Source organism: Herpailurus yagouaroundi, unplaced genomic scaffold, assembly GCF_014898765.1.
Source record: "Herpailurus yagouaroundi ecotype Mexico unplaced genomic scaffold, PumYag 162541, whole genome shotgun sequence".
Taxonomy (NCBI): Eukaryota; Metazoa; Chordata; class Mammalia; order Carnivora; family Felidae; genus Herpailurus; species Herpailurus yagouaroundi.
Window position 1 is genome coordinate 36,905 of NW_024423262.1, and position 18,963 is coordinate 55,867.

Below are 18,963 nucleotides of genomic sequence, written 5' to 3' on the forward strand. Positions count from 1 at the left end.
TCAATGGGGTCAATTCAGAGGCTCCTGTAACCTGCTCTGGCTCCACAGACGTGGATGGCAATGATCTTCTGTCCTACTGGCCAGCCCTGGGGGAATGTGAGGCCACTCCCTGTGCTCTGCAGACCTGGGGCTCCGAAAGGCGGCTGGGGCTGGACACCAGCAAGGACGCAGCCAACAACAACCAGCCGGACCTGGCCCTGACTAGTGGAGATGAAACCTCCCTGGGCCGGGCCCAGCGCCAGAGGAAAGGTACGACCCCTGACTTTGTCCTGTATTTCAGGGACCCCAGAGACTGCTTCTACCCCAGCCCAGGGGATTCTTGCCCCTTTGAGCCTCACCTGCATTGCCAGGACCTGGGGGTTGCTCCTCCTCTGATCTCAAGGGGAGGTCTGCCCCTACTCCTGTACCTTGGAGACTGAGGCTGTCCCGACCCAGGGGATGACTGCCTTCCCACTCTAAGCCCTATCCTGCTGCCGCAGTGGGATCCCCAGGGGCTGCCTCTGCCAAGGGTTTCTGTCTCCAACCCTTTGTCACAGGGATCCCAGGGGCAGCTGCATCCCTAGACCCAGGGAGTGTCTGCCACCCCCTGCCCCACATACTTACTTTACTCCCATTTGTTCCTCACACAGGCATCCTGAAGAACCGATTGCAGTACCCACTGGTGCCACAGACCCGGGGTGCCCCTGAGCTGTCCTGGTGCCGTGCAGCCACCTTGGGCCACCGTGCTGTGCCAGCTGCCTCCTATGGTCGTATCTATGCTGGAGGGGCCACAGGCAGCCTTTCGCAGCCAGCCAGCCGCTATTCCTCTCGGGAACAGCTGGACCTGCTCCTCCGGCGGCAACTCAGCCGTGAGCGACTGGAGGAGGCCCCTGCCCCTATGCTTCATCCCCTGAATCGGCCAGGTTCCCAAGAACGCCTGGATGCCGCACCAGGCCGCCTGGAGCCCAGGGACCGGGGCAGCACCCTACCACGGAGGCAGCCACCGAGGGACTACCCTGGTGCCAGGGCCGGCCGCTTCGGGTCACGGGATGCTCTGGACCTAAGGGCGCCCTGCGAGTGGTTGAGCACACTGCCCCTGCCCCACAGTGCCCGGAACCTTGACCCACAGCCCCCGCCTCTGCCCCAGTCTCCCCAGCGGCAACTCTCAAGGGACCCCCTCTTGCCATCCCGGGCCCTGGATTCTCTGTCCAGGAGATCGAACTCAGGGGAGCAGCTGGACCGTGTGCCTAGCCGGCACCCCTCACGAGAAGGCCTCGGGCCACCCCCGCAGCTGCTCAGAGTTAGGGAGGACCCAGCCAGTGGCCCTAGCCATGGCCCCTCTACAGAGCAGCTGGACATTCTCTCCTCTATCCTTGCCTCCTTCAACTCCTCGGCTCTCTCCTCCTCTGTGCAGTCCTCAAGCACGCCCTCGGGCCCTCACACCACTGCCACGCCTTCTGTCACAGCCTCTGCGCTTGGGCCCTCCACACCACGCTCTGCCACATCCCACAGCATCTCAGAGCTATCTCCAGACTCAGAGTAAGCAGGCTCTAGCCACTTGCCCTTACCCTCATCAGCTTAAGGCAACCTCCTGTGTACCCTGGCCTGTGTTCTGCCACAAAATGGGGTGTGGGTTGGCCCTGGCTTAGCACAGCCAGGGTGCCATGGGCTGGGGGCAGAAATCTGGCGGGGAATGGTGGTGTGATTAGCCGTAACTTGCAGGGTGTATGATTGGTGCCAGCCACCCTCCCCTGTACCTCCTGGGCGAAGGAAGAGAGATAGGTGCCTTCCGGAGGGCTTGAACAAGAGGAGGGGGTGAGAGCAGGTGCCAAGGCTTGGCAGTAGGAGGTAACCTGGTATGTGGAAGGGGCAAGGAGGAGAGGAAGAGTCATTGCCTGAGAGGCTTTGTTTAGGAGGTGGTATGGGATAAGGAGGGGCCAGAAGTGGTGCCAGGATATGGGCATCTTCTATTCCAGGCCGAAGAGCTAACTTTGAAAGTAAGTCATTTATCCATTGATTGATCGATTGATTTAGTCAATGTTAGGTTCCTCGTGCCTGTGGGCACCGTGAGGTGGAGCACGTAGGAACCGAGCTGGGACCTGGTGCGTTTCAGGTGCCTATGGGGCATCTGTGGGGTAGGGAAAAGCAGTCGTACCTGGGAAGCAGCTGGACACACAGGAGCCAGAGGAGTGGGGAGGAAACAAGGGCTGCGAGGCTTTGGAAACCAAGAGGAGGAGAGTTGAGTTTTGAGAAGGAGGAACAGCTAGGTCAGGCTCTGTGGAGGGCTGCAGGGCGAAAGGAGGCTTTGGGGAGAAGGGGACCCAGGTGTGGGACAGGAGGCCAATAGAAGAACCCAGGCAGAGTCCGAGGAAGAGAAAGGAAGGAGGAGCAGGGGACTTGGGGCCTGGTGCCAGGGACTCTGGAAGGGTGCTGGGGGAGGGTTGAGGGAGAGCTATGAGTATTGCCTGGACCCAACTGCAGCCCAACTTTGGGGTCTGACTGGTGGGGGTCGGGGGTGGCCCTGGGGGGCTGAGCAGGGGTTTGGGTTCAGGAATCACACTTGACTTCTCCGAGTCTCTGTTTCCATATCTGTAAAATGTGTCTGTAGTAACAAACTTTCTGAGATGTGGAGATTTTTTGAGACAAAAATCTGTCAAGTGCTTAATGTAGTATTTGTACATAGTAGGTGCTCGCTGAATGCCTAAAGACAGGAGGCCGTGGGGCCTTGCTGATGAGTCTTGGGGTGCAGAAGGGGTAAAGGGGCTTGAGAACCCTGAAATAGGTGTAAGGGGGCTGGGGACTGAGAGGCAAAGGTGATGGGGTTGGGGGAAGATGGTGGGGGCCCAGGCTGTGGTGGAAGCCCAGAGCCCCCTGACTGAATTCTCTCAGCAACCACCTCTGACTACCGCATTCAACTCTGCAGAGTTCCCAGAAGCGAGGGGCACTCCTGAGGGGCAGACTCACGGACCAGGAATGGCTGAGGGCAATGGAAGATTAGAGCTAACAGAAGAGACTCCGGGAGTCAGGGGCTGATCCCCAGGCAGCCTCCTGCCCGCCCCCCAGCTCTCCCTGTTGCTGCAGTGCTGAGGCTCCTTGCTCTCTCTGTGAGCAAATCCCGCCATGCGTGTAACAGGTGCAGGGGGAAGAACTGAAAGGAGGACTTTTATACGTTTTGTACCTTTGTAACCAGAGAGATATGCTTATGTTATTTTTCAGCTTTTCTGTCTCCTGGGGTTCTGAGGCTGGGCTGGGAGGGGAAGGGGACAGAGGGTAGAGTTTGGCCCCATTTGGGTCCCTGGCAAACCATATGCTCTTTCCTCTCATCTTACTGGGGCGGATTCAGACAGGAAGGGCAAGTAGCCTCCCACCCATTGATCTGAATATTGTTAGGGCCCAAAGTACAGAGCTGATCTTTGCTTTTTCTTGGATGCCCCAAGGGCCAAACTTCAGGGACAAGGGGTTGGTCTTGGAAACAGGGGTCCTCTGACCTCCTCACAGGGCTTGCTCACGCTGCCCCTCCCCGTGGATGTGTGTGTTTATTATGTGGAGTCCCTGCCACTTACTGCCTTATGACCTAGGACTGATGCTGTGGGGTGCTGGTGGAGCAGCAGATGTCATGTTTACAGAGCAAGGCTTCCCTTTCTCTCCTGGGGAGGGGCTCAGGCCTCTGTTCAGACATTCCTGCAGAGGGTGGACTAGGGGGTCATTTGCCAGCCCCTACCCCTGCTATGAGCAAAAGTTGTCCATGGTGCCATTTGATGCCCTGACCCTGCCCTGTGCTAGAATTTCTTCCGAGGGGTAGGGTAGGAGTGGGGGCAAGGGGAGCAAAAGCAAGGGAATTGAAGACACAGAATGTAGGTGCCACTGCCTCCCATGTTTACAGGACCCTCCCTGGCCCTTGGCACCTGGGCTGCAGTAACTAGTTCCATCCTACTCTATTTTCTTCTATAGGGAAAAATGACTGTTAGGACCCTGTTCACAAAACTCTCTTTTATTACTTTGTCTGATGTCCAGAACTGGGGACTTCTAGATTTTGTTACTTTGTTTACAGGTCAAGATTTAAAACATTTTACAAGTTTGTTTACAACTGAAAACTTTGAACTTTTACACTTTGTTTACAGTTGAGAATGTGTTTTTCCCCCTTTGTTTACAAGTGAAAGATAGAGAAGATGGGAGAGGGGCTTGAGGACCCTGGACCTGGCCATCTTGAGGAGTTTCTAGCCTCTACCTCTCCCAGGCCAAAGGCCAGCCCTGAGCCCCCTGTTGAACAGCAGACCCAGAAATCCTCCAGAGCGGGCATCCTTTTACCGCTACGAACAATGGGTTGTGCAGGGTTGTAGGGGGTTCTGTGCAGACACCCCCCTGCCCCTTCCCCGCACATACTCTTGGGAGGCAGTTTCCAAGGAGATTAAAAGTCCTTCTTCACTGACTGGTGCCAAATCCGCCAGCCAGGACCCCAGCTCTCCTTACCCAGCAGAATGACCCCAGCCCTTGAAGGGTTAAGGGGCCCACTGTGGGGAGAGGGGGTCGTCCTTGCTATGTCCTAGGTTCTATAGATGTCCCTCGGTGGGGGTCCCCTGCTCCAGCCCAGTGGCCCTTTCCCTGTCTGTGTAAATTGTTCCGTGAAGCCGCGCTCTGTTTTGGGAATAAACTTCTATAGAAAATGGTTGTTGCCTCTTTCTGTTTGGGGGTGGGGGTGTAGGGTAGGAAGGTGGCTATGAATGATTCAGGCCAGGTTGACCTTTGGGAGAAATCTGAGCTCTGCACCCCCCTCAATATTCAGTTATTTTTAGCACATTTCGTCTGACATTTGGACCAGGTTCCCATCTCTTTCACCCCTAATTCTGGCCTGGCGCCTTGTGATCGGGGCCTGAAGTATGAGCACAGGTGCTGGGAGTAAGGTGCCAGGGAAACTCCTCTCTCTCAAGGTGGCAGCATGATGACTTGGTCTTCAGGGTGTGCAATTGTAACCTCGAATTTGCCCTGGCTAGGGGCCCAGTCAACCCTAAGAACTGCCCTTGCTAACCCCTCAGCCCATTAACAGCACTGACCCCCACCAGCCTCTAGGACTTGGACCTGGCTGGGACATCGCGTTCCTTCTCCGCTCACGCAGAAATCTTTGGACAGAAACCGAGATGCCAGGCTGTGCTCTGTATGGAGGAAGGGAAACTCTCAGTCTCATTCTGGGTCTGGGTGTCCAGAGTTGAAGGGCAGCCTAGGGCACCTTCGGTGTCAGACATTGCCTGATCTTAAGAGGAGAGACTGAAGGTGGCGCCCGCAGAGACCTGATACCCCAAGGAGAGCTATGGCTCTGGCCACCAGTAGCGCCCACAGGCAGCCCATTGGCGGGTATCTCGCCCCATCCCGCGGGGTCCTTCCACGAGAAGCCAAGACTTGGTATTCGCCTTTGTCGTACTCAGGGACCTGGGGCCGCGGCTATGGCCAGCTCCGCGCAGGTCTTTAGTCCCAGTTCTGCAGTTCTACCAGGTTTAGACAGGAGATTAAAAGTGAGCCCGGAGGGGCAGTACTAACCAGGCCGCAGGGGAGGAAGGGGTTAAATCTTCCGCCTTGGGGCTAGCCCAGACCGAAGCTTGTCACTTAGGCCCCGCCCGACCACTCTGATTCGTCCAAGCCTTCCCTGTCCTATCCGGGGATTGGCCCCTCGGAGAGCGCCGAAGGTCCTCATCCCGGCCCCGCCTCCCGAGCCTCAGCGGCCTCCAGTCCCAGTTCCTGCAGCAGCCGGCAATTGGCAGCCCGCTAGCCATGGGGCTGTCGGAAGCGTTGGGGTGAGTACAGGGCGTGGCCCTGGTTCCCCGTGTCTGTGTCCGAGAGCCGCCGCGTGGTCTCGGTGCAGAAGCCGGCTTGGGTTAGCTCCGAAGGCGTACCGCCAAGTCCGGAGCAGGCATCTGCCTGCAACGCCTGTGTTTGCCGCTTTGCCGATTTTCTGCAGGCAGCTATCCCCTGAAGCGAGGGATGGGGGCGGGAACTGGCGGGACCCTCTCTCCTGAGGACTGTGCGGGAAGCCACTCGAACGCCGCCCGCGAGCTGGCTTCGGGCCGCGGGAGGCGGCTGAGTGTGGAGGAGACCCGGCCCAGGAGGTGCGCAGATGGGCGCGTTGGGGCGGGAGGTCGTCGTTGCACGGAGTCCATAACGGTGTCCTGAACCCACCTAGCTGTACAACTGATCCCGGATACTGGGATACGGCTGGAAGGGCTGCGGTGCCCTCCCAGAGGGAGGGGCCAATGATCTAGGCCCCGCCCTCCAAACACGCGCTCTGATGGGTGGTGGGAGCGCTTTAAGAAGACCTGCGTGACTCACGGAGGAGGGGCAAGGGGGCTCAAAGATCTCTGTGAGACCGCGGTGCCAAGAGTCTCTGAGGATCTTCCTTGTGCGCACTCTACTCCCTTCTCCAAGCAGGACATCCAGGTTAGAGGCTCTTCCCAGGCGAGTTCCTACCCCTCCGGTGGGATCCTACCCCTAGGTCAGAGCTCACAGATCAGAACTTTCCTGAAAATTTTCCCAGCTGGGGAGTTTCCCCTCAGGGAAGATTCCTGCGCAGCGGAGATCTATTCTCAGGTGAAAGCTTTCACCCATTCCAGGTGGGAGCCTCCCCCAGGTAAGAGCTTCTCTTAGGTGAGAGTACCTTCCACATGAGAACTTTACTGGTAGGTGAAAACTTTCCCCACTGAGAAAGCTTCCTCCTCAGTATGAGCTACCCCGGGCCCCCCCCCCCCCCTTAAGAATTCCCTCGCCTCCAGATCTCCTATTCCTAGAGGAGATCCACCTCCTGCTTCAGGTGGGAGCCTGGGTAGATAAGAGATTTTCCCAAGACAGAACATACCTGGCTGATGAAAACTTTCCTGTCAGTTGAGAGCTTTCCCCTACGTGAGATCTCACCTGGGAACGGGAGTTCTTGAGGGGGGGGGATCTTCCCGCTTTGAGTGGGAGCTTGCCTTTCCAGGTGAGACCCCTTTCTCCAGGTGAGAACCATTCCCTGGCTTTGTGAGATTAAGCCTGAGTTTGTCCACAACCTGGACCCCGGGGCTGGAGGCCCAGGGGCAATCTTAGCCTCAGCACCTTCCTTCCCTTAGAGGGGAGCCCCTCTAAAGAGGAGCCTGCCTGAAGAGCCGGAACCCTGGTTGCTGGATCCCTTCCTTGTGTGTGCTCTCAGATGGCCAGCACAGAGCTCATGGAACAGCTGGATAAGGACTCAGAGACTAAACGGGGATTGGCTGGGGGAGGGGCGGGGGGGGGGGGCGGGGGACAGTCAGCCTGGGACCTGGACCTGGTAGAGCGCTCACAGCTGTCCCTGGGTTGGAGGTATGGATTGTATTCATCCTGATGTGTTTTTGTAGGGAACTTTGGCCCAGTGAGAGACTTGTGCTAGACAAAGTTCAGGGATTGCCACTGGCTGGGCGTGGGGCCAGCTGGGAGCTGGACCTACCTAGATCTTGAGGATGACTCTCTGACTCCAGGTGGAAGTGTGAGGGAGGTTGGACCAGGGTTACACTCACTATGACTCTGGTCTTGCCACCCCAGTCAGAGGGACACAGAGGCACTGTTGCCTGTGACGCAGGCCATGGAGCTGAGGAAGCGAAACTACTACGTGGAACGGCCACTGCTGAATCAGGAACAGCTGGAGGAGCTGGGATGCTTGACCTCAGCCACCGAGACCCACCAGTGGCGAACCTGGTTTCAGTAAGGCTGAGGGTGGGGGCTGGGGGCACCGACAGGACTTAGGTAGACTGTGTTCCCAATGCCTACCATTGTGTCCTCAGGTGCTCCTACACTCGGGCCCGAGCCCTTCTCCTCCAACACCTCCCAGTTTTGGCGTGGCTACCCCGGTATCCCGTGCGTGACTGGCTCCTAGGTGACCTGTTGGCTGGCCTGAGTGTGGCCATTATGCAGCTACCACAGGGTGAGCCATACCTGACCCAGAGGCTGTACCCTCAGTCTTTGGGGGGTGATCTGCAGCCCTTCAAGGCCCTGGCCCGGAAGCCCTGTGGTCTTGTGCCCACCCACCACCCACCCGCATCTGAAGCTTTGAGCCCTGCCCCTGGAACTATGGACCATGACCTAGGGCTGGGATTCCCTCATCCTTTTCAAGGCCCAGTCTTCCAAGCCTACATTGCTACCATTTCGCCTCCAGGCCTGGCCTATGCCCTCCTTGCTGGACTGCCCCCCGTGTTTGGCCTCTACAGCTCTTTCTATCCTGTGTTTATCTACTTTCTGTTTGGCACTTCCCGGCACATCTCCGTGGGTGAGTGGAGCCAGGCTCAGCCGTGCAGGAGGATGTCCACGTTCCCCCATGGAGGACAGGATGAGGGCAGGCTGAGGAGGGCAAGGGAACTTAGGGAAGGGGACAGCATTGGTGTTGGGCTACTGGGAGACTGGCCCAAGGTCATTCCCAGGCAGGACTAGGCCTCCGACTGTGGGGCCACAGATTCAGGATAGCTCCTGGCTCCGGGAGGATGTGTGTGAGGCATTGCAAGGGGCCCAGAGCTTGGCAGAGGCCTGACTAGCCTGAGGCGGGCCGTCCCCCTTTCCTCATTTCACCTTCCACGAAGGGAATGATTCTGAGCCGATGGACATGAGTGGAACAGGGCAGATGATGCAGGGCCAACGTTTCTAGCCACCCTCAAGAGCCCCTGAGCTCTGGGTTCATACATGACCACCAGCATTGCCTCTGTTTGTATGGCATAGTCTGAAGATACTTGTCTAGAGCTGAATGTCTCCTGGCCTCTGCCTTAAGGACAGGGCTCCTGGTTAGGGCAGTGCCCTCTCCCCTTCAGACCTGCCCTGCCCTGTCCCTGCAGGTACCTTTGCTGTCATGTCTGTAATGGTGGGCAGTGTGACGGAATCCCTGGCCCCGGATGAGGACTTCCTGCAGGCTGAGAATGCTACAGTCGATGAGGAGGCCAGAGATGCTGCCCGGGTGCAACTGGCCGCCACACTCAGTGTCCTGGTCGGCCTCTTCCAGGTGCGGAGCAGTCAGGAGTATGTGTTTCCCACCCCCACTGCTGCCAACCCCGTCCCCACCCTCACCTGCCAGTTCCCCTGAGTCTGACCATCGCTGCCCTTCTCACTATTGCTGTTCACTCATGCCCCTTGGATTCCACCTGCCCCGGGTTGTGCTCTAACTGCCCTGAGGGCCTTTGTCTTCCCTGACTGTCCTTGGCCACCCCACAGGTGGGGCTGGGCCTGGTCCACTTCGGCTTCGTGGTCACCTACCTGTCAGAGCCTCTGGTCCGCGGCTATACCACAGCCGCGTCCATACAGGTCTTCGTCTCGCAGCTCAAGTATGTGTTTGGCCTCCAACTGAGCAGCCGCTCTGGGCCGCTGTCCCTCATCTATGTGAGTGAGGGTGGGAGGAGGGACATGTAGGGTGTGCTCCACCATCTGGAGTGCTGGCTGTGACCCTGCCTCCCCTCAGACAGTTCTGGAGGTCTGCTGGAAGCTGCCCCAGAGCGTGGTTGGCACTGTGGTCACCGCATTGGTGGCAGGAGTGGTGCTGGTGCTGGTGAAACTGCTGAATGACAAACTGCAGCGACATCTGCCCCTGCCGCTCCCTGGGGAACTGCTCACGGTTCGGATTCTTCGGGGCAGGGGGGAAGGGCAAGGGAGGATATGTCCCTGCCAGCAGGTACCCTTGGGGATTTAAAGACCAGCCAGAGTGGGCACCAGGGAGAGTTCCTGGGGGAGTGGCTGGAACCACAGCAGAAAGGTCCCAAGTTGGTGCCTTCCAGTCCCCAAACAGCACCTTACCCGGTCGTCCACTTCTCCCCATCTCCTGAAGGCTTTGCTTCAGGCCCCCTTCTTCCCTGCCAAAGTAGTTTCTCCACACTCTGACTGTCCTCTCCCCCCAGCTCATCGGAGCCACAGGCATCTCCTATGGCGTGGGTCTGAAGCGCAGATTTGGGGTGGATGTCGTGGGCAACATTCCTGCAGGGTGAGCTCTGGCCCCTGTCGGGTTAGGGAGGGGTGGGCGGCCAGGGCCAGCACCCTCCTTTGGCCTCACAGATGCCCTTTGCAGGCTGGTGCCCCCAGTGGCCCCCAACCCCCAGCTGTTCGCCAGTCTTGTGGGCTATGCCTTCACCATCGCCGTGGTTGGTTTCGCCATTGCCATCTCACTGGGGAAGATCTTCGCCCTGAGGCACGGCTACCGGGTGGACAGCAACCAGGTCTGGCGGCAGGATATGGGGGCAGCTGGGTAAACACAGATGCCAGGGCCTGGGGGGTGGGGGTGGGGCAGTGTGTGGTATAGCAGGTGGGACAGGGGGAAATAGCAAACAAGGGGCGCCTGGGTGGATCGGTCAGTCGGTTAAGCATCCGACTTTGGCTCAGGTCATGATCACACGGTTTGTGGGTTTGAGCCCCATGTTGGGCTCTGTGCTGACAGCCTGGAGCCTGCTTCAGATTCTGTGTTTCTCTCTCTGCCCCTCCCCCGCTCATGCTCTGTCTCTGTCTCTCAAAAATAAATAAACATTAAAAAGAAAGAAAAGAAACAGCAAACAAATGTGCTGGGGCCACGCAGGGGACTGGGACAGTAGCCAGGGCATTCGGGACAGTAGCCAAGTCTGGAGGCTGTTGAATGAGGATGGAGGTAGGGGACACCTGGGCCTAGATACAGTGGTACGGTGACCAGACATGACACACCCGCACTTCCCTCCACCAGGAGCTGGTGGCTCTCGGCCTCAGTAACCTCGTCGGGGGCATCTTCCGGTGCTTCCCTGTGAGCTGCTCCATGTCCCGCAGCCTGGTACAGGAGAGCACCGGGGGCAACACGCAGGTGGGCTTCGGGTGCGGGTGTGCATCTGTGCGCACGCACACCGCTCTGGCTGGGCGGTCCTGCCTGCTCCTCCCTGCACCCTACTCCCCTACCCTCCACCCCACCCCACCCCCCTGCTCACTCCCACCCTGCAGGTGGCTGGGGCTGTCTCCTCCCTCTTCATCCTCATTATCATCGTCAAACTTGGGGAACTCTTCCAAGACCTGCCCAAGGTGAGCCGCCTCCTCCCCACAGCCAGGCTTGAGGGACCTGGCCAGACCAGGGGCTCAAATCAGTCAGGTCCTAGGTGAAGGGCAGGGACACAAGCTCATGCCCTGTTTTTCAAGGTTGAGCTCTTTGGGGTGGGATTTGGAGTTAAGGATCAGGGATTGGAACCCTTCCGAGTGAGATCCAAGTTGCTCAGTTGAGGGGGCAGGTGGCGGCTGGCGTCGTTCAGGGCTCAGGCCCGGGTAGTCAGGGTTGTCAGCACCAGGGCGCCTCTCGGAAGTCCCTGGTGACACTCCCCTCACCCAGGCAGTCCTGGCAGCCGTCATTATCGTGAACCTGAAGGGCATGTTGAAGCAGTTCACCGACATATGTTCCCTCTGGAAGGCAAATCGAGTGGATCTGGTGAGAGGCCTGTGAGCCCATGGGTGGGGGTGGGGACCTACAGCAGGGCCCCCTCTAGAGTCTGTTGACCGCTGCCCTTCTGCTTCTAGCTCATCTGGCTGGTGACCTTTGTGGCCACCATCCTGCTGAACCTGGACCTTGGCCTGGCCGTTGCAGTGGTCTTCTCCCTGCTGCTTGTGGTGTTCCGTACGCAGCTGTGAGTCTCCCCTCTGGGTCCCCCCATCCCAGCTCGTGAGGGAGCGAGGCCCACACTTTCTCCCCACCGCTTTCCTGCATCTCGGGGGTCACCCAGGCTCCCTGGTACCCCCTCGCTGCCCCTTCCTCACATGGTCTCCTTCACAGGCCCCGCTACTCTATCTTGGGGCAGGTGCCAGACACGGATATTTACCGAGATGTGGCTGAGTACTCAGAGGTGGGTGGCAGGGGCTGAGCAGGAGGCCTGGGGGTGGGACAGAGGCTGAATGGGCCTTTGTTAGTCTTGTCTGCTCCTGGCAAAGACCCTGGGGACTGAGGGTACTTTGGTCCTTGGAGCTTCAGGGGAGGAGTTCTAGTCTGCCACCCTCCTCAGAGCTAGGAAGGGACAGAGGAGGAGTGGATAGAGGGGCCATGGGAGCCTGAGGAGAGGGGTCTGTCTTATCCTGTGGAGCAGCTCTGGGACAGGAATGCTGGTGGGGCAGGAGCCTGGGGCACCAGGGTGAAGGAGAGGCTGTTTCTGATCTGATCAGCAGAGTTTCTACATCTCTATCATTCGTTTACCTCCTGAGAAGTTTCATGCTTAATAGTAGGGGCAGTGGAATAAAACAAGCCCATTCCTGCTGACTTGGAGACTTGGAGTCTGAGTACAGTATAATCAGGCAGAGGGAGGAGTGGTCAGGAGGGGGAGCAGCTCAGCTGGATGGAAAGGGAGGTGGGGGCACATTGTGCAGGCCCAAGTGCTGAGCAGAGACCTGGACTGTGTCCTGGGTGGAATGGGAGCTGGGGAGGGTCTCTCTGTGTACATGCAGAAAACAGACCACAGAGTGGGGGGGTGGAGACCCAAGAGGAGGCCTAAGAGCCTATCCTGGGTTTTAACAGAAGAGAGGGGAGATGGGAAGGGAAGGTTCAGGGTGCCCTGGAGGAAGCTTTGACGGGCTTGGCTGAGGGTCTGGGTGGTGGGGGTGAGGGGTAGGGAGCAGGACGAGGTGTTAGGGTTATGTAGCCAAATCTGTGGCCCAAGGTCTGGGAGGGCAGGGGCTTGGTGATGGGGGGCCCTTGGGCCATACAGGAGAGGAAAGCAGGAGAGCAAGATACAAACAGGAGAGTAGAGGGCTCAGCCACCCCCAACCCTGACCCATCCCTAGGCCAGGGAGGTCCCAGGCGTGAAGATCTTCCGCTCCTCAGCCACCATGTACTTTGCTAATGCTGAGCTCTACAGCGACGCACTGAAGCAGAGGGTGAGGCCTGGGGTCCCCAGGGTGAGTGTCATAGGGTCCCTTACCTCCCCAGAATGTCTGCATCCCTTCTGACATTTCTCTCTAGTGCGGTGTGGATGTTGACCACCTCATCTCCCGGAAGAAGAAGCTGGTCAAGAAGCAGGAGCAAAAGCTGAAGCGACTGAAGAAGCTCCAGAAACAGGCAGGGGCCTCTCTGAGCCAGGGACTCCTGGCCTCCTGACTTCTTAACCTCATTCATTCCCCTCTTCTCCCTGATGCCCCCAGGACCCCTGCTTTGCTCCCCTGGTGGGTCAGTGCTCTGGGTGGAGTTTTGTTTTCTCCCACATCCTAAGCCAGTAACAAGCGTGGACCACCACAATCCTTTTCCAGTCTGGCTGTTCCTGGAGCTGGTCAGAACCCCACCACCTTCAGTCTGGCAGCCCTGGGTCCCAAGCTTCAGTTCCTGGCCTGCCTACCTGCCCAAAGCCTGGGGGTGGTACCAGACTTGCCTGGCTTGGCTGTCAGATGACAGCTGGGACAGCTTTTTATGGCCCCTCTCTTCCCCTGACCTAGACTGCCGCCTCCAAGGACACTTCTGTTTCTATCGAAGTCAACTCCAGCACCAGAGACATGGAGAGCAACAACATGGAGGACTCCAAGGCCGAGGGAGAGGGGTCAGCCATGAGCTGCAGAGATGGGGGTGACCATGCATGTCCTGAGAGGAAGGCCACGGACCTACCAGCTGTGGGTTTTAAGTGGTTGTGCCAGTGGCAGGGGGGTGGGTGGTGGATCAGATGCCCTATGGGGAGAGGTCTGGTGATCTGCCATAGATTCTGCTTGTGGCTCTCTGGTCTGCCATCGGAAGACCTTGAATTTGTAGAGTTCACAAGACCCCACAGTCTGTGCTCATGGGTAAAGGGAAAGGATTGGGAGTGGGGGAAAAATATGGGATCAAAAGGGATGCCAGGCTCAACTAGAGACCCAGATGGTATGCCAGGGTGTCTGCGTTTGCACATGTGTCCCTGGGCCCCCTCCCTGCTCCGCCCTGGCTGACTGAGGGTAGGCTACAATTGCCCAGCACCCTCCCTTCTTAAGCCTCCCTAGTAAGCCTGGGTGCGGGAGGTAACAGAGCAGTATATCCAAGTCTGTATGTGCTCCTGAGTCTGGGCGTCCTCTCCTGTGTGTCCTCATGTGTCCCTCTTGCCTTTGCATACAAGAGACTCCCCACATCCTGGTTCTCCAGTGTCCCCTGAATGTCCCAATATATGTGGGTGTTTACGTGCGTGCTCCCACATCTGACCCTATGTGTCCTTGTATGTCTGTGTGCTCCTTGACATCACCCCTTCATGGGCAGCCTTTGCAGTGTGTCCGGTTTGCCAGCAGGTGAGCACAGGGAATGAGCTAGAAGGTATGGCAGCCAGCGGTCAAGAAGATGCTAAGGCCCCAGATGTGACCACACTGAAAGCCCTGGGCCTGCCTCAGCCGCACTTCCACAGCCTCATCCTGGATCTGGGAGCCCTCTCTTTTGTGGACACTGTGTGCCTCAAGAGCCTGAAGAATGTAAGGGGCTGGGGGCTGGGGACACTCCTAAGAAGAGCCCTGGGAGAGGACAAGTCCCCCTCAAGCCTCCCGACCCCATAACTAGATCCAAGAGCCCTCTGAGCTCCCCCTCAAAACTCCCTCCCACCCCAGCCTCCCTCTTCGGAACCCACAAGGCTCCCTCTGAGTCTGGCCCCCTTTTCTGCAGATTTTCCGTGACTTCCGAGAGATCGAGGTGGAGGTGTACATGGCTGCCTGCCACAGTGCGTGGGGTGGGGACATGAGCGGTCTGGGAGGGGAGTGGGCTCTTCCAGGCAAGGAGTTAAGGTCTCTGAAACTGGAGGTCAGAGGTGTCTTGAGGGGGGCAGGGGTCAAGGATCAAGAGTGACTGGAGGTTTAGATGTAGCCTCAGGGGTAGAGGTCGGGGACGAAATGGGTCAGGGTATTCGGGGGACTGGGGTTGGGGTTCCTGGTGGTTCTATGAGTCAGGGGAGACCTATTCCTTGCCTTCAGCCCCTGTGGTTGCCCAGCTTGAGGCTGGGCACTTCTTCGATGCATCGATCACTAAGCAGCATCTCTTTGCCTCTGTCCACGACGCTGTCCTCTTTGCCCTCCAACACCCGAGGTCCAGCCCTGCCAGCCCTGTTTTGGTGAGCTGGCCTCTGTCTTGCTGAGCTTTTTGTCTGTCTACTGCTTGTCCCTACCCTGACCCCCAGCTTCAGGAAGTCCACCCTTCCTGGATGGATCTGCCCCTGGTGGACCCATTGCTTCCCCTTCCTGCCTTTAGCTGAAGCTGCTCCTGGGAGCAGGGGTTGCTGTCCTGGGGGAAGGGGCTGATATGTGTCCTTTGGAAACTGACCAGAGCCTCCCCTCCTCTGCCTCCTCAGATGACCAAACTCTGACCATGCTGCCACCCTGCCTGAGACTGCTCCCCTCTGAATGTTGTAACTTGTGAGAACGACCCCCCCCCAACCCTGGGCTGCCTCCAGATGTCCCCCAGGAGTCCCCTCCGTATAAACACACACACATACACACAACTCAGGGATGGAGGTTCTGGGACTCCAAGTTCAGTGCTATAGGCCTGGGATGGGGCACTGGAGTCAGACTGGCACTGGCTGGGTTGGGGGAAGATGTATGATTTTAGCCCCAGAAATAAAGATTTATTTGCCTAACACCAGGCTCTGCTGTGCCTTGGTGGGGGCTTGATGGGGTGGGCAGCCATCTACAGCCCTGGCTCCTGACCTTTCTTAGGCCCCAAAGTGGGGACTGGAGTCAGAAGTTGGGGGGAAGGTTTGGGGAGGGCAGAGTCAGGTGAGACAGCAGACAGCCACCAGAGGGAAAGTTACGGGGCCCAGGGTGGGGGTACCCCAGGTCCAAGTTCCCCAGCTGCTCTCAACCCTTGGCACCTATGTCTTCATCTGGAAGATCGTTGGAATCAGAGCTTCTTCTCAGGAATGATCCCAATGAGGTGCAGCCCCTGGAGGGTGTGAGTGAACCGGGGGGGGGGGGCCCCGGCGGGGAAGCATGGTGTTTACAGGTGCTGCTGGTCTGTGTTTAGAAGAATGTGCAGGATTGTCCACTTGGGAAAATGCCTGTTCATAATCATTACATCACCTGGGCTCTGCAGGTCATGGTCAACCAAGGAACGTGCTCATTTCTACCATAAAATGCCAGCATCTAGGCATGTTCCCTAGTGGGCAACAGTGGGCCTTTAGGCCAGCTGAGCTCTGAGTGATGGCGGGGCGGTGCGGTTAGAATCTTTCTGGGCCTGTGTCTCGGCAGTATAGTGAAATGATGATTATACCCGCTTCCTGGGTTGCTCAGTGAATATTAAATGAGTCAGTGCCACAAAATGCTTACAGCAATGCTGGGCTTGAGTCACCTGCTCAAAAGCACATGAACACTGCTGTCCCCCCAGGTAATGACCAGGTGCTCAGCTCTGTGCTGGACAAGTGGACAGAGGCTGACCCCTCCTTCAAGTCACTGAAGCGCCCCTTGTCCAGCTCAGTTTTTATCGTGTTCTGCATCAGCACCCTGTTCTGTGTTCATGAATCCTCCTCCCTGCCCCAGCCCCCAGAATCACAGCCCAGGAAGTCAGAGCTTTTTATCTGCTTTGTCACACGTATCCCAGCACCAGGAATGGTGCCTGGCGTGCTTGGCAAATATTGGGTGAGTGAAGCTTATGTGTCTGAGTGGAGGGCAGACCTCAAATAAGAAGCTGCAGAGAGTTAGAACTTCTTTGAAGAAAAAAAACAAAACAAAACAGGGTCACACAACAGAGAAGGGACTGTGTTGCCCAGTATGCTCATGGGAGGGAAGCTAAGGGAGCAGATGACACAGACTGAAACACCAGCCATGAGAAATGGTGGACCGTGTCCTGGCAGAGGGAACAGCACTTGTTTTGGGGAACACCGGAGAGGCCTGCCTGAGTCTGGAGGGAGGCCACAGCACACAGGACCTCACAGGCCAGAGAGAACCTTCAGGCTTTGTTCAGAGCCTGTGGGGGCCCCACAGTTTTGAGGGCTCACCCTACTGTGATTTGGACTGTGGGGTAGGCTGGGCTTTGGGGACCAGCAAGCGGCTCTGTGCCAGACAGCAGCCTCAGGGACCATGGGGTGTTAGAATTTGAGGGACTGAATGTTAGGTGAGGAAGGAAGCAGGGAGGAGGCTTGGGGAAGGAGTTGTTCTTCAGTCCTGGGCTGGCTAAGAGATCGGCACCCAGGCCTCAAGCGTACCGCCTATCTTGGCCCTGGAAGCCCCCCTTCCCCACCCTGCTGTGTTTTCTGGCCAGTCTGGCCCTCAGGAAAGGCCATGGACCCAGCTGGAACCTGCTGCCTGCCCCTGGGGGAGGGGTGTTTGTCTGTTGCCAGGCACCCAGGTTCCACCCGGGGACTTGGCACAGCCATGCTGCTCACACCATTCGCCCTGCTACTGCTGCCCCTGCTGGCGATGCCAGCCCCCTCCCATGCCTGGTCACGGCCCCTGTGGTACCAGGTGGGGCTGGACCTACAGCCCTGGGGGTGTCATCCGAACACCTTGGAAGGCTGTGGGGGCAGTCTGGGCTGTCCTGGCCACTGGATGGGCCTGGGGATGAACCGCATCTACCCTGTGGCTGGGGTCACACTCACCACCACCATGATGCTGATGGTCAGCCGTGCGGTGCTACAGCGGTGGCGCTCCCAGGGCACTAAGTCTGAGGTGAGCACAGCACTGCTCTGTTCCCCCAGCCTCCTGCCTCCACTCAGACCCAGTGAGATCACGTCCTCTACCCAACCCTCCCCCAGTCAACCTACCCATGCCTGTGCCCCTCCCCCACCGCTCACACTCTCTGGTCCCTACATCTGTCCACACCCATCAACCCCTGACCACTCCCAGTACTCTGTCCCCATCTGTCCCTCTGCCCCTTAATATCCTTATTCCTCATCCAGCCCCCTTGGCCCCCACGACCACCCCAGCCTATGGCAGACCCTCGGTGACCCTCCACCACCATCTGCCTTCCTATGCCCTTCTCCCTGGCCCCATCGCTGCCCCTCACCGCACCCTGATCCCATCCCTCTGCTCTCACTCTTGACTCTTGGTCCTATCCTCAGCACCCGCAGGTGACCACTAGCCCCTCCGGACCCTGGAAACGGCGGAATCCGATCTCAGACCGCGCCCTGCTCATTGGGGTCCTGCACATGCTGGATGCCCTCCTGGTCCATATTGACTGCCACCTGCGGCGTATAACGACCAAACAGAAAACCCCAATAAAGGGATCTCCCACCCAGAGTGGGTGACCCAACATATGTCTCTCTTTGCCTGGTGGCCAGTCGGGGTGGGGGTGGCCTGAGGCCCTGGGCCAGGCTCAGGCCTGTGTGTGTGTCGTCTCCAAGCTCGCCTGGACCCTGTGTCTCCTTTTTATTTTTGCAGTCGGCAGACTTGAGGCCTCTGTGCCCAGGATGGGTGGGCATGTGGGGCTGACTCACACTCCTCCATTGCCCCCACTGACAGCCCCCTCTTCCTTAAGGTCTCAGCCATAAATACATCTCCTTCTCCAGGGCTCCCTAGGGGCCCTGGTGTGGTGGGACAAGACTTGACCATCAGGGAAGACTTGGCTGGTCCATGGAGGGCTGCCCAGAGGAGGTAACAACCTGACTGAGTCAGTGAGGGCACCCAGTTGGGGATGAGGGGGGTCGGGAGGTGGAGGGTGAGCCTCGGCCACCTTCATCTTTATGGCAGCCTCAACCGTGCTCTGGCACCCGAGTGGTCCTTGCTCTAAGGCCCCTGAAAGTGGAGTGAGGGCTGAACTTCACCCCTTCTCTTCCTTCTACTGAGGACAATCCAGGTTGAGTGGGTACTGAGGCCTATGCATGTTTATCTGTTTTAGAAAAAGAATATAAAATTACGAATTCAAAAATAGAAATAAGTGCATTAAAATGAGGAAAAAATGGTGAGAGATTATAAATGTTAAAAAGCTGACACTACAGGGGCTCCTGGGTGGCTTATTCTGTTAAGCGTCCGACTCTTGATCTCAACTCAGGTCTTGATCTCAGGGTTGTGAGTTCAAGCTCCACTTTGGGCTCCACAATGGGCATGAAGCCTACTTAAGAAAAAAAAAAAGTGATGCTGCAATGCAAAATCTAGACCAATAATGTG

The 18,963-nt window shown here is 57.8% G+C and overlaps 2 protein-coding genes across 2 annotated transcripts in view; both read left to right on the top strand.

Annotated features, from left to right (window-relative positions):
* Positions 1 to 15,500, top strand: part of LOC121026818 (cadherin EGF LAG seven-pass G-type receptor 3-like) — a 36,608-nt gene extending 21,108 nt beyond the window's left edge. Inside the window, 22 exon segments of the mRNA XM_040469611.1 lie at positions 49 to 249; positions 630 to 1,518; positions 7,519 to 7,677; positions 7,758 to 7,897; positions 8,129 to 8,239; positions 8,796 to 8,959; positions 9,169 to 9,333; positions 9,413 to 9,565; positions 9,846 to 9,928; positions 10,013 to 10,160; positions 10,655 to 10,768; positions 10,903 to 10,980; positions 11,282 to 11,377; positions 11,467 to 11,573; positions 11,720 to 11,789; positions 12,718 to 12,810; positions 12,896 to 12,991; positions 13,363 to 13,533; positions 14,170 to 14,349; positions 14,537 to 14,591; positions 14,842 to 14,978; positions 15,216 to 15,500. Of these exon segments, the coding sequence (XP_040325545.1) occupies positions 49 to 249; positions 630 to 1,518; positions 7,519 to 7,677; positions 7,758 to 7,897; positions 8,129 to 8,239; positions 8,796 to 8,959; positions 9,169 to 9,333; positions 9,413 to 9,565; positions 9,846 to 9,928; positions 10,013 to 10,160; positions 10,655 to 10,768; positions 10,903 to 10,980; positions 11,282 to 11,377; positions 11,467 to 11,573; positions 11,720 to 11,789; positions 12,718 to 12,810; positions 12,896 to 12,991; positions 13,363 to 13,533; positions 14,170 to 14,349; positions 14,537 to 14,591; positions 14,842 to 14,978; positions 15,216 to 15,230 (3,425 nt within the window). The 3' untranslated portion in view covers positions 15,231 to 15,500.
* A 756-nt stretch (positions 15,501 to 16,256) lies between these two features.
* On the top strand, positions 16,257 to 18,118 carry LOC121026817 (transmembrane protein 89-like). Its single transcript, XM_040469609.1, has 2 exons — positions 16,257 to 17,526; positions 17,919 to 18,118. Exons 1-2 carry the CDS (start codon positions 16,966 to 16,968, stop codon positions 18,102 to 18,104), a joined length of 747 nt encoding a protein of 248 aa, XP_040325543.1. The 5' UTR covers positions 16,257 to 16,965; the 3' UTR covers positions 18,105 to 18,118.
* The last annotated feature ends 845 nt before the right edge of the window (positions 18,119 to 18,963 follow it).